At 36.4% G+C, this 15052-nt stretch overlaps 1 protein-coding gene across 1 annotated transcript in view; it reads left to right on the top strand.

Moving 5' to 3' along the window:
- The window catches only part of LOC150089115 (transport and Golgi organization 2 homolog), an 86209-nt gene that overhangs the window by 49395 nt on the left and 21762 nt on the right, over window positions 1-15052 (top strand). The window contains exon 5 of the mRNA XM_090387902.1: window positions 5430-5503. Coding sequence (XP_090244028.1) covers window positions 5430-5503 — 74 coding nt within the window. The remainder of the gene's footprint in view (window positions 1-5429; window positions 5504-15052) is intronic.

Below are 15052 nucleotides of genomic sequence, written 5' to 3'. Positions count from 1 at the left end.
GATAATCAGATTGGAGGGATTTGTCACCTTTTTTTAGGAACTGGCTGGATATGAGCAAATTTCCAAGCAGAAGGAAAAACACCAGTGGAACAAGGAAGTGTAAAAAAGGTGACACAGAAGAGTAAGATCAGGTTTTCAGGTTTTGAGAACAAGTCAAGAAATACCATCAAGACATCTGGTATTCTAATGTGATCAAGATTGCATAAAATTCTTCTGACATCCTTTTGATAGAAGATCACAGGAGGCATTGAGTGGGGTGTAGTCGGAATGGTAGAAGATAGTTTACTTAGATATGTCAATACAAGAATTAGAAGAAAGTAGGATGCTAGTAAGTCAGTTTTATCATTAGCTGAGGAAGCAATAGTGCTATCAGGTTTAAAAATAGCATTAGTAGAGGCATATGATGCAAAAAAGCAAGCTTATGCAGCATCAGCCAAAAAAAAAAAAAAAACTTCCACTTCACCCCTCCGTTCGTTCGAAATACCTGTCCAGCTGAGCCTTAAATTTATTTACTCTATCAACATCCACAACAATGGATGGAAGTCTGTTCCACCAACCAACTACCCGCTGGCTAAAGGCAAATATTCGCACATCTATCCTACATCTGTCTTTCCTCAATTTGAATTTATGCCCTCTCAGGTGATTATTCTGAGCAAGAATCTGAGGAAGAATCCCATCAGCAAGGCTTTATATTCAAGGCTTTCAAGGCTTTATACACCTCTATCGTATCACCTCGCCGGTGCCTAGTTTCCAGACACTGTAATTTACAAAACTTAAGCCTTTCTTCATAAGAGCAACCCTTTGCTCCATTCACTAATCTTGTTGCCCTTCTCTGTACTCGTTCCAGCAGCTCTACATCCTTCTTTAAATGAGGCCTCCAGACCTGTATACAGTACTCAAGGTGTGGCCTGACCATTCCCTGCTAGAAAAATTCCTGTATATCATTGACAAGACACCATGAGCTACTCTTGCAGCCCGTCTGCACTGCTCAGAGAACTTCATATCTGCCTGCACAATTAGCCCCAGGTCCTTTTCATTCTCTACCACTGTCAGTGTGGTACCACAGAGTTGATACGTTACTCTGGGATTACTGCTTCCCATATGGAGTACTTTACATTTGTCAATGTTAAACTTCATTTTCCACCTCTCAGCCCATCTGCTCAACTTTTCTAGATCCTATTGCAGCAGTGTACTGTCATTAGTGTCATTAACAACCCTGCCAACCTTTGTATCGTCTGCAAACTTGGACATTAAGCCTGATATACCATCATCAATATCATTTATAAATACAGAAAACAACAATGGACCCAACACTGAACCCTGAAGGACTCCACTAATAACATTAGTCCACGAAGAGCAGTGTCCATTGATTACCACTCTCTGTCTTCTACCCCTCAACCACCCCTTTATCCATAGCAGCAATTTGCCTCCAATGCCACACTGCTCCAATTTGTGCAGCAGTCTTCCATGTGCAACAGTATCAAAAGCCTTTCTAAGATCCAAGTATATAATATCAAAGTTATTCCCTGCATCCACTTCTTTTGTGACTGCATCATAGTATCCAATCAAATTGGTCAGGCAAGATTTCCTCTTAAAAAAACCATGCTGTGTCAGAGCTATAACTGAAGTCTTGTCTAGATGATCCTGCAGTGCTTCTTTAACCCGTGCCTCCATTAATTTTCCTGGAACAGAAGTTAAACTCAAAGGTCTATAATTACTTGTGTCAGCCTTTGATCCTCCTTTGTGAATTGGGGTCACATTTGCACATCTCCAGTCTATGGGTACCTCCCCTGAGTCCAAGGAAGCTGTCATAATTACGGCTAAGGGTTTGCTTACTTCCTTTAATATAACTGGATAGATCCCATCCACCCCAGGTGCCTTTCTTGTGTTTATCTTCATCAATTTCTCCTCCACTTTACTCTCAGCTATTACAAGATTATCTAGCTTACTGCCAGAGTTTACATCACCTCTGACATTCCCCTCGCTGAATAACTCCTCATGTGTGAATGTCAGTGCAAAATATTCACTTAGTTTGTTAGCTGCCTGACAAGATCATCAACAGTTGAACCATCGATATCAAGTGGACCAATCTGATTCATTCTCTTCCTTCTAGAGTTTACATAAGTAAAGAACTCTTTGCTGTTTTTCTTTACATCCCTTGCCAAAGATTTCTTGTAATCTGCCTTCACCTGCCTAATCTCCTTTGTAACTTGGTTACAGACCAGCTATCTATCATAGGCTTCTGTGTCACGTGTTAATTTATATATATCCCATGCATTTTTCTTCTCTGCCATATGTCTCATTAGTTCATCTGACATCCATTTAGGCCTAAACCTTGAACAATATTTCTTAGTTGGTATGTAACGCCTAGTATCTTCCAAGATAAGTTCTTTGAATGCTTCCCATTTTGAATTTGCTGTTGGTAACATCATCAGTTGGTCCCACTGTATAGAATTTAAATACTGTCTCAGACCATCGTAGTCGCCTTTACAAAAGCAATAACCCTTCCCTTTTACCCCTGATGGTAGTTACCTCTCTGAGTAAATCCCACTTCAGCACACTGTGATCACTGCCACCTAGTGGTTCCTCTATCTGCAGATTCTTAATGCATGAAGAATCACTACTGATAATCAAATCAAGAGTATTACTCCCTCTAGTTGCCTCCCAAACATGCTGATATAGAAAACAATCATCCAATAAATCCACAACAGCCTTGCTAGTGTGTGAGTGACCAACCCACAAATTCCAGTCAATATCTGGGAGATTAAAATCGCCCAATATAAGACTCTCTGATTTACTGGCCCACTCTATTTCCCTGTACAGGTTCTTATTATACTCATCAGAGTCATTAGGCCTATAGCACACTCCTACTCTCAATTTTGATATCCCAATGCTTATGTCTTTAGTTTATAGATTCACCAAACTGACTCGACACTGCACTGTTCAGCGATGTCGACTGGCTTCACTTCCTTGGATTTTATGTGTTTCTTATAGCATAACCCCTCCTCCCTTCCTATAGGTGGGTGTATAGATGTGCAAAACCTGCAGCAAATAGCTTTGGTAAGAGACTTTGAATGCTCAACTGCTGTTTGGGCAAGAAGCATGTTTTCTACTTTTAGCCTGTTCAAAATCTGGTTTTTACTTATTAATAGCTGCTTTACAATTGTTGCAAGCTTTAGTGTAGGCAGAAAATGAACCTGGATATTTGGATATGAGCCAGTTGCGATATGCAACATTCTTTTCTTGAGCACACTTATTGGGAAACTAAGGTTTGATTTCCCAATAAGTAAAATAAAGGATGAGATTTTAAGATGGAGTGTGGAATAAAGGATTCCATCTCTACAAGATTTTGCTGACAAGATCTGAGCAAACATTGACATACAGTATTCCAACCAAGGAAAAAACAGAAATCTTTCAGATCATACCATTTGCCATTTTTTAATGCTAAACATGTGGCTGAGAATGGCCATGAGAGAAAGGCTCCATTGGAGAAGAGATTATTACTAAAAAGTAGTGATCTGAGTTGCCTAGAGGACCGCTCACCTCGACTGTGTACTTGGAAGTGTTGTTCGTGCAAAACAGATCAAGATTGTTGGCTGTGTGGTATTCTAGTATGGGCTGGATTTTCTGGTATTCTGTAGGTAAATGAACAGTGTGTGAGATAATTTGTAGTTATCTCATTACCTACTTTGTGAAAGAAAATTTAACTAATATAATTTTCTAATTATATTATTTAAATTCATACCATTTGCCATTTTTTAATGCTAAACATGTGGCTGAGAATGGCCATGAGAGAAAGGCTCCATTGGAGAAGAGATTATTACTAAAAAGTAGTGATCTGAGTTGCATAGAGGACCGCTCACCTCGACTGTGTAATCAGTCGAGACAGATCAATCAGATCAAACAGATCAATCTTGATCTGTTGTTCGTGCAAACAGATATGTTGGCTGTGTAGTATTCTAGTATGGTCTAAATACATCATACACCATCAGGCATCTCTCATATTGTGGAGTTATACTTCATAACTGTTTTTGCCATCATTGCATCACTTGGGTACCTACCCACTCACTGACGAAGGGCCAAATAGCCCTGAAACAGTGCTATCTGGGTGGTGGTACCTATCTGAGAATAAGTAACACTAGTCTTCTCCTTAGGTGAAGCGTTACTTATTCGAAGTAGTGCAATATCATGGCAACTCGTTGTGAAGGTATTCACAATATGAGATATAACCTAAAACGATGCCACCTTAAAAATTTTCTGTTTATACAGAAATGGCTGTGTATTATGATTCTAAGCACTTTATATACATAGTCTAAATTTGTTCGCAGCTTGAGGCTCTAGCCCTAAATGCGCCTTATTATTTAAATTTCTTAAAAAGAAAAAGTTGTGATTGCTTTTAAAATGTTTTTATTAGAATATAACTGTATTTATGAAGATAATACATTTTAATCTTTATAAATGTTATCAATCAGCTTGCATTTTGCATATGTACATTTTAAAAAGTATTTTCTAATAATAAATTTAAAACTTAGAAAATAGAATGAGTAATTTATAATTTTAACAATTTTAGTTTATAGATTTTGATTTTATATGTTGGGATTTTGATTTGGCATATTCTGATTTTGGTTGTTGGGATTTTGATAAGGTGTGATTTAGCTAATTGATCAATCAATCAATCCAGGAGTAACACAAATTTCGTTTGAGCCCATGTGACTGCAGAATGCAATACAGGTAATGATTATTTTCTTGACAAAATGATTAGTTATAAGCCCCTTTGACTCATGTGATTTCCCTATTTGGCTTTTGAGATTTTGACTCATACCCCACAAACATAACATCTGGAATAGTCAATAGAGTATATTTGTTCCACTTTTCATAAGTGAAAGCATATTTCTGTTTGTTTGGGGGGGGGGGGGAAGATGAGGTATGATATGTGTTAAAATACTTTTTTATAGTTTTCTATACCAAAAAACTAAGGTGATTCAGTTACTTAAACTTAACCATTTAGAATAAATAACAATGTAGCTATATAAACTGAAGGAGAATCAACATACAGAAATTGGTGCAGTCAATTAATTTAGTGGGTATTATAGGTGAGTAACATTTTTATATTATTTCTGGGAGTATTATGTTTATTAAAACACCCATTTTACTAACCACTACTCCCTTCTGCTTACAGTTTCCGACTGCAATAGTGGCTCCATACAGAAACAATGGATGCATTTAGACATATGAATAATTTAATGTAATAAGAATCGTTGACATTTAGAGTTTTGCTTTGATATTCAGAATAATTTTCAGATTTTAGAATACACATCACGAGTATTTTTTATATTTACAAATTTTTTTATTAGGTGTGCATGCATGGAGAATTGCACTTTAATCACTTATAAATAGTAATAGATTTTTATTTCAACTGTTTGCTGTAGGCCATCAAAGAAACAAGCATCTGTTTCTTATTTTACAAATGCAGTGAGTGGTCAGCCAGTTGTACTTGGTTCAGGTAAAGAAATAATTTAATTTCTTATATTAGTTTATTATACAATGTAGAATTTTGAATATTATTCTTCAGATACCTAGTTATAGTAGTTTAGGGATTAAATTTCTTGCTTCTGTTTTCAAACTAAAGTCTGTAGTACTGAAACAAATGTTTCTATCCTTGACCAACCGTCACACTTAAACCATCATAAATTGGCTTGTATTTTACTGTGGTGGTTTTTTACTGATTTTCTACAAAAGTAGTCAAAGAAGGCTTGATAATACCAGATATATTACATGTTGTATATTACATGCTTAATTACATGCCAGATATATTACATGCTTAATAAATTGTCGAAAGAACCCTTTAAGGTTGAGAATACAATACATATTAGTTCTGTCATATGGCAACTGTATTCAAAATTCCTTTAATATTGGTAGAACGCTATTCACATATGGTTGTATAAAATATAAATGTTGCACATTTAAAACTTTAAAATAAGTCACATAAATAAAATAAAATAAAAATAAAGAACTCTATACAATTAAAATACTAAAGAGGAACTGTAATAAAATGCAGCAGCTTTTGGAAAATGAATATTGTCTGTTTCAGCCATGTTAATTTGTCTGATAATTCACTTAAATAACATAAGTAACACATGAAATTGGCTCTGTTATCATGTAATTAAAGAAACACTCTTCATTATCATATTCTGGCATCATATCCATTGATCCCCCCCCACCCTTTTTTTAATTTCCATCAGAGAGTGTCACAGTATAATAGTAGAGACTCAAAGACATGTTGTATTTGAGTACTTCTGTGTTTATCAATTTTTTTTTTTTTGCACCAAAAAAACAATTGATAAACAGATAGTGGCCCAGTCAATAGGTTGTACCTTTTCTATAGTAGTTGTGTATTTTCTATATTTTCACTAACAGAAGATATATTGTGAATGATGTTACCGTCCTGAATAAGGTAAATGTTGGAAGTGATCACAGAATGGTAAGATGTACACTTGATATAGATGTAGAAAAGGAAAGGAAAAAACTGACTCGAGTAAATAATACAAAGGTCTTTGAGATAACAGAGGAGGAGAAAAAGCAGTATGTACTGGAACTCAAGAACAAGTTTGAGCTTCTGCAGACTGCTCAGGACCAAGATATCGACGAGGAATATTACAACTTTCTGAAAGTGATAAAGCCCAAGAAACCTATAGGGAAAAAGAAATCCAAAGAAGAAAAAATTAGTCAAGAAACACTTGTCATGATGAACCGAAGACGACAAATGAAGAGCAAGAAAAACACTGACAGGGAGAAAATTGAGTATACAGAGAGGACATAAGAAGATTTAACACAAGAAAAGTAGAACAAGCATTAAGGGAAAACAAAGGATTTAAATTAGCAGCCATGAGCAGTAATACAGAAAGACAAATGATACTGAAACTGAAGAATAGCGATGGTGTACTTATAAACAGCAGAGAAGGCATAATTCAAATAGCAGAAGACTACTATAGAGAATTATACAAGGAGCGAGGGAATGATACCAGCAGTGGGGAAGATGGATTGCAAAGTAGCAACACATACGACATACCTGATATTCTTCCTGATGAGGTAGAACATGCATTGAAGAAAATGAAGAATCGGAAAGCCCCGGGGGAAGATGAAGTTACTGTACAGTTGTTAAAATTGGGAGGAAGAGACATAACACAAAAACTGGCAAGGCTATTCACAATGTGCATTAGAAAAGGTGTGATGCCTAAGCAGTGGAATAATGCAATCATAGTTTTGCTGCATAAGAAAGGAGATAAATCAGAAATTGGAAATTATAGACCAATTAGCTTGTCATCCCACATCTACAAGTTGTTCACAAGGGTCATTACTAACAGATTAGAAAGAATACTTGATGAGAATCAACCGAAAGAGCAAGCTGGCTTTAGGACAGGATTCTCAACTATGGATCACCTTCACGTAATAGCACAGCTAATGGAGAAAGCAAATGAATATAAAACACCATTATGCTTGGCATTTGTGGATTATGAAAAGGCATTTGACTCCATACAGCATAAGGCAATGTTTCGGGCACTGGAAAGACAAGGCATAGATACCCCATATATTATGATTTTGAAGAAAATATATGAGAGTGCTACCTAATTTATTAGACTAGACAAAGACAGTAGCAAATTTAAAATCGAGAAAGGAGTTCGACAAGGAGACACAATATCTCCGAAGCTGTTTACTGCTGCCCTTGAGGAAGCTTTCAGAAGATTAGACTGGTCGCAGAAAGGAGTCAATGTGAACGGAGAGTACCTAAACCATTTACGATTTGCAGATGACATTGTGGTCATAAGCCATGATCCCAAAGAATTAGAGGAAAATCTTAATCAGTTATGCGCAGTTAGTAAGGATTTTGGACTAAAGATGAATATGGCTAAAACAAAAGTAATGATGAACAAGTATGCCACGGAAAGGGAAATAATGATTGAAGGAGCAGTAATTGAAAAGGTGGAGTCATATACTTATCTGGGACATGTTATCAGCTGTAATAATGATAAATGGCTGGAAGTCAAGAGAAGAATAAATTTTGGATGGATAGCATTCAGGAAATATAGTCACATACTGAAGAGCAATATCCCAGTTTGTCTGAAACATAAAATAATGAATCAATGTATACTTCCCACCATGACTTATGGAAGTGAAACGTGGGCACTCACCAAAAGAATGGAAGCTTATATTGGGAATCAGACTGTTAGATAAGAAGAGAAACACATGGATTAGGCAGCAAACTCAAGTAAAGGACATTCTTATCAAAACTAAAGAACTAAAATGGTCTTGGACAGGACACATAGCTCGAAGACATGACAGATGGACTAAGAAAATAACAGAATGGTACCCAAGAGGAGCTAGAAGAAAACCTGGAAGACAAAGGCGGAGATGGATAGATGAAATTCATGAGTTTTTGGGTAGTAAATGGATGGCCACTGCTCAAAACAGAAGGAACTGGAAAGATGTTGGAGAGAGGCCTTCATCCTGCAGTGGATTGAAAATGGCTGATGATGATGATTTTCTATATTAGTTTGATAAACCATCAATGACCCCTTCTACTAATCTTATTTCCCCTCCCCTTGCCTTTTGCTACTGTTAACACAACCATTTTTTATATAGTCTGATACAATATAATATATATGATCACATGCACATGTGCTTATTATAACTTAGAATATTTCAATACAATTTGTATAAACCAACATAATAAGTACAATATAGTATAATATTAGCATTAGCATTAGTAGAGGCATTTGATGCAAGAAAGCAAGCTTATGCAGCATCAGCCAAAAAAAAAAAAAAAAAAGTAACATAAATAAATAAAAATAACCACTTCCACTTCACCCCTCTGTTCGTTCGAAATACCTGTCCAGCTGAGCCTTAAACTTATTTAGGCTATCAACTTCCACGACAAGGGATGGAAGTCTGTTCCACCCACCAACCACCCGCTGGCTAAAGGCAAATTTCCGCACATCTATCCTACATCTGTCTTTCCTCAATTTGAATTTATGCCCTCTCAGGTGATTTTTCTGAGCTAGAGGAAGAATCCCATCAGCATTGAGCATGCTCAAACCATTCAAGGCTTTGTACACCTCTATCAGATCACCCCGCTGGTGCCTAGTTTCCAGACACTGTAATTTGCAAAACTTAAGCCTTTCTTCGTAAGAGAACCCCTTTGTCCCATTCACCAATCTAGTTGCCCTTCTCTGTACTCGTTCCAGCAGCTCTACATCCTTCCTGAAATGAGGCCTCCAGGCCTGTATACAGTACTCTAGGTGTGGCCTGACCATTGCCTTATACAAGGGAATAATCACCTCCTTATCCCTGCTAGAAAAATTTCTATATATCATTGACAATACACCATGAGCTACTCTTGCAGCTCGTCTGCACTGCTCAGAGAACTTCATATCTGCCTGCACCACCACCCCCAGGTCCCTTTCATTCTCTACCACTGTCAGTGTAGTACCACAGAGTTGATACGTTGCTCTGGGGTTGCTGTTTCCCATATGTAGTACTTTACATTTGTCAATGTTAAACTTCATTTGCCACCTCGAAGCCCATCTGCTCAACCTTTCCAAATCCTGTTGCAGCAGCATAGTGTCAGTAGTGTCCTTGACAACCCTGCCAACCTTTGTATCGTCTGCAAACTTGGACATTAAGCCTGACATACCATCATCAATATCATTTATAAATACAGAAAACAATAAAGGCCCCAATACTGAACCCTGAGGGACTCCACTAATAACATTAGTCCACGATGAGCAGTGTCCATTGATTACCACTCTCTGTCTTCTCCCCCTCAACCACCCCTTTATCCATAGCAGCAACTTGCCTCCAATGCCACACTGCTCCAATTTGTGCAGCAGTCTTCCATGTGCAACAGTATCAAAAGCCTTTCTAAGATCCAAGTATATAATATCAAAGTTATTCCCTGCATCCAGTTCTTTTGTGACTGCATCATAGTATCCAATCAAATTGGTCAGGCAAGACTTCCCCTTAACAAAACCATGCTGTGTCCTAGCTATAACTGAAGTCTTGTCTAGATGATCCTGCAGTGCTTCTTTCACCAGTGCCTCCATTAATTTTCCGGGAACAGAAGTTAAACTCACAGGTGTATAATTACTTGTGTCAGCCTTTGATCCCCCTTTGTGAATTGGGGTCACATTTGCACATCTCCAGTCAATGGGTACCTCCCCTGAGTCCAAGGAAGCTCTCATAATTATGGCTAAGGGTTTGCTTACCTCCTTTGCTGCCTCCTTTAATATAACTGGATAGATCCCATCCACCCCAGGTGCCTTTCTTGTGTTTATCTTCAACAATTTCTCCTCCACTTTGCTCTCAGTTATTACAAGATTCTCTAGCTTACTGCTAGAGTTGAATACACCTCTGGCATTCCCCTCGCTGAATAACTCCTCATGTGTGAATGTCGATGCAAAATATTCATTTAGTTTGTTAGCTACCCGAGCAGGGTCATCAACAGTTGACCCCTCGATCTCAAGTGGACCAATCTGATTCATCCCCTTCCTTCTAGAGTTTACATAAGTAAAGAACTCTTTGCTGTTTTTCTTCGCATCCCTTGCCAAGGATCTCTCGTAATCTGCCTTCGCCTGCCTAACCTCCTTTGTAACTTGGTTACAGATCAACTTGTATCTATCATAGGCATCCGTGTCACGTGTTAATTTGTATGTATCCCATGCATTTTTCTTCTCTGCCATATGCCTCATTAGTTCATCTGACAACCATTTAGGCCTAAACCTTGAACAATATTTCTTAGTTGGTATGTAAAGCCTAGTAGCTTCCACGATAAGTTCTTTGAATGCTTCCCATTTTGAATTTGCTGTTGGCAATAATATAATATAGAGTGACACCAATAATAAGTACTCCATTTTAAATGTTTGATTTTGTTACTATCTAATGAACTTTTACTTTCATTGCAGGTGAATTTATATTCTACAGCAGCAGTTTCCATTCAGTGGTTCGCAAACCTCCAGGGATTTGCATAGTGTCCCAGGGGGTTTGCACTAAAAATTCTGTTATAGTGTTTGCTTAGATTTACACAGGTATATTTTCGTAAACTACAAAATAGTTTAATTTCAATTTATGTCGTTCGGTTCACAATTTATATTTAGTTGTGGTTTGGATCACATGCCCTTACTTAGCAAGCATGCAGTATTGGGTGCAAATGTGCCGATATGCATCACACCATTCGCCTGTGGTAAAAGGGTTTTAAAAAATTATAATTAATAATGAGATAAAATAAAATTAAATTAAATATAAAGTGAATAATTGCCAATGAAAGATACCACATCTCTCATAATTCCTTATACTGTAATTAGTTTACTATCTTACAGTATATTGTGTTAAATATATTTTCCATACTGAATTTTTTTTCATTTTCAAAGACCTTTGTTATGTATAGGTACTTAATAATAAATTTATATTATTACACAATGTCGTTAATAAAAACATAATACTGAAAATATTTTATAATAAAAATTCAAAACTATTATACGATTTCAGGAATTTCAGTGGTTGTGATAAAAATATTATGTTAAAAGGGGTTCATGAGTTAAAGAAGGTTGGGAACTGCTGCTGTACAGTGAATTCTCAATGAGCAAAAGAAATTTGGGAAAAGGTTTTAAGAAGGTTTTGACTATATCTCAAAGAGTGAAAATTGAATTTTATTTTTAGTCAAACTCTTTGGTTCAGACTCAGTATTGATATTTTCACTAATTCAACACCAGAATAGCACTGACTAAAAATTTTGAGGCAAGAGAACTGTACTAAGTCCTCTTGCCTCAGCATAAAGCAACTTTTAGATAGAGCCAGGGCTGTAAAGTTCAGAGGGGAACATTTTGCTATGCATTCCATTGGCATTTCAAAGTCCACAAAGGGGCATTGAAAGCATTCATGGATCTAGTCCTGCAACCATCAATTTTGAGAAGAATATTGAAAGTTGACTCTGCGGTATTTCTCTTCAAAATCCAGGAGAGCCATCTTAAAACAAGTTAACTAATAATGATAAGCATGTCACTATTAGTTAACCATTCATCTTCACTTTATTAGTTGCTATTAGTCATCAGTTAGTCACTGTTCTCAAAAATCTAACTCTTCTGGAAAATCACCATTTTTGGCCATAGTTTTTTTACGAGTTTTCAGTAAGTTTGGATAATCCAGAATCCAGTCTTCAGCAAGAGGAAAGCACAATGCCACATCTTTTAACATTATCCTTTTTAATCTAATTGTGATATTTTCAGTTTATATTACTTTGTGAACAAGATTTTTATAGTAACATAATTTCATTCTCTGATATCATGATATCATATTTTTTTCCACTGGCTGCATTAGAGGCATGCAATTAGGAGGAAGAAATCTTGTTACAGTTTCTTCCTCCAGTTGCCTCAAGAAATCTTGTACAGTTTCTTCCTCCAGTAGGTGAATTGCACAGTTGCTATCACTGAGCAATTCACCTGCTTTTGGATGACCATGGTGCATTGTTTTTAACAAGTCACCACAGTCATCCAAATCAACGCACTTTTTTTTCTGTAATTTTCATTTCTTTTAGACACCTTTTTACAAATTCTAAGTGCCATTTAGCAGTCATTTCTTTAAGTTGTTCTGAGCTTTTCAGCTTGCACAATGATGTTATTGGCCTGTGAACATGCACACATACACAGTGACACTGTATGGTGCTGTTGTGCCCAAAACCAAACAACACTTACATGGTCCTTGATCACTAGTTGAAATAGGGGGTGGGAATTTATTTTTTATTTGTACAATGTTACACTTTTGAAGAAAAACTATCAGTTTCGTTCCAGCTTCTAATCAGGTTGCTCTAAAATGTCATATCGAGTGAGAGAGAGAGAGAGAGAGAGAGTTTTGTGCTTGCTGCTGCAGAATATTATAATCAATTAAAACATGGCTGCATTCAAATACAATACATGTACTGTAATGTTGTGCCCTTCACAGCAAACTGAACTGATAGCATAAAATCTGTCTGCTAATCGCTCATTCTTTCCACAATAAAGAGTAGGTGATTAGTGGAGTGCAAAAATACTGGCAACGGGAAAAAGTGCATTCTCATACTGCTGACCATCAAGAATATATTGAATTTGGCATGAAGCCTATATGATTGTCTGCAGCAAACTTTATTCAGCAGTTGGCTTTCAGCTCTCTTGTAATAAAATTAGACCTATATTTACTTCAAGGGAGGGGAAGTGTTATGAATTCTTACTTAGAATTATATCCATACTAAGTACAGTGGATTCTGGTTATTTGGGCCACTGGTTAACTGGGGCAGCCGTTTATTTGGGGCAAATCTTAAAAAATAGAACCCAATCGAGAAAATAGGCAGAGTTTACTTCGCTTAATTGGGACAACATGCCATTTAATCAGGGCAGGAGACCGTAGCACTGGAGATTACCCCATGATTGTCTCCAACTGTACCATGTGGTTCAGTCAGATTTCTGGAGATCACAACCTTAAAACAATAAAAACAATTAGCAGTCACCTGTTTTTTTTTGGCTTTTCCGTTAGTGCAATCTATCATAAACGGATAGTAAACTCGTTCTTACTGAATTTGTGATAATACCGACAGCTGGAATTCTGTGGGTTATTATGGTGAAATGTGTTTACACTTCCATGAAATTGTCAATCATAAAAAAATTAATTTTCATTATCTTCTCTTCATTTCTATTTTTAAAGCTTCATAACTTGTTACTCCACTTGCACGTATCGTGTTACTTGCAATTTGTGTGTGCTGTGTTTTTTGTTATTGATTGCTTATCTTTTTACTGTTTTAAATTTTAACCCTGTCCCACAAATGTCAGTGAACAGAAATGTCAACTATTTCACGTATCGTTTAATTTTTTTAATTGGTAAGGTAATAAAGGGTAAATTTGTGTTAAATATATATTTACTTTTATAGCCTGTGGATAATATTCCTCCTATTTTCACTAATTAGAAGCGCTGTTTAATAGAATTAAAATTCAATTCACAAACGTGATCACAATGACCAGTGCTTACTACACATCGTATAGTGAATGGTACTTTACTATGGTGAGGCCATTGTAACGTGATTTCATTGTACAGTGAACCAATTGTAAAGTGGGGGTCCATTGTATTTTGTGAAACTTCAGATAATTGGGGTAGCCGCTTAATCGGGCCAAAATGCACTAGTGTCCTGATGTGTCCCAAATAACCGGAATCGGCTGTACATATAATAGTTACCTTGTATGTATAATACACATAACAGTTATCATGCTGTATTACAATAGTACAGTTAAATAGTACTGACTATTGCTATATAAAACAATATCATGCTATATTGTTTTTGATATATGGTATTTATTAAGATAATACAGCAATACCCCGCATAGCACTGATAATTGGTACCGAAACTGTTCAGTGTTATGTGAAACCGTGCTGACTAAGGTATAAATTATAATGGGTTTTAAATGAATGCATACTAGAGAAACAGTCTATAAACAAATTATAATAAATCTATAAACAATTTGCACTTGATATCCAATTAAAAGGATTTGAAATAAAAAATATTACAAAAATTTTATTAATGAAAAGGTAACATCATGAGAGAGAGATGAGAAAAAAGCTTTATTCTTTATTTGGGTATTTCAAAAATGAAGTTTGGTGAAGTCATCTCTTTGTTTTCTTAGTATACAAGTCTTTGTAGCATTGAATCCCATCTTATAAAATTTGCCGTATCTGGATGCTACATCCAACATTTGGATCTCCATTCATAATTGCCTCGCAAGCCATGTCAAGCCCCAAAAAACTTTCTTAAATTCTTCTGTTGAAAATTCTTTTGGTGCCACTTCAGTGTTATCCGCTTCATAATTGTTTTCGTCTTCTTCATATGCAATTTTCTCATCAATTTCAAGGAGAGTTGCATCATCTAAGTTATTTGCACGTGAGTCAATGCAGTCGTGTACATTGACAGTGTCCAACATTTCGAATCGCAAGTCTTTTCCGATCTTCACAGTGTCTTCAGCAATTGCAATTCAAAACCAAT

The sequence above is a fragment of the Mastigoproctus giganteus genome, chromosome 2, assembly GCF_048544385.1.
Source record: "Mastigoproctus giganteus isolate SK-2022 chromosome 2, ASM4854438v1, whole genome shotgun sequence".
Lineage (NCBI taxonomy): Eukaryota > Metazoa > Arthropoda > Arachnida > Uropygi > Thelyphonidae > Mastigoproctus > Mastigoproctus giganteus.
Note: the sequence above shows the minus strand (reverse complement) of the source record. Positions and strands in the feature narration are given on the sequence as shown.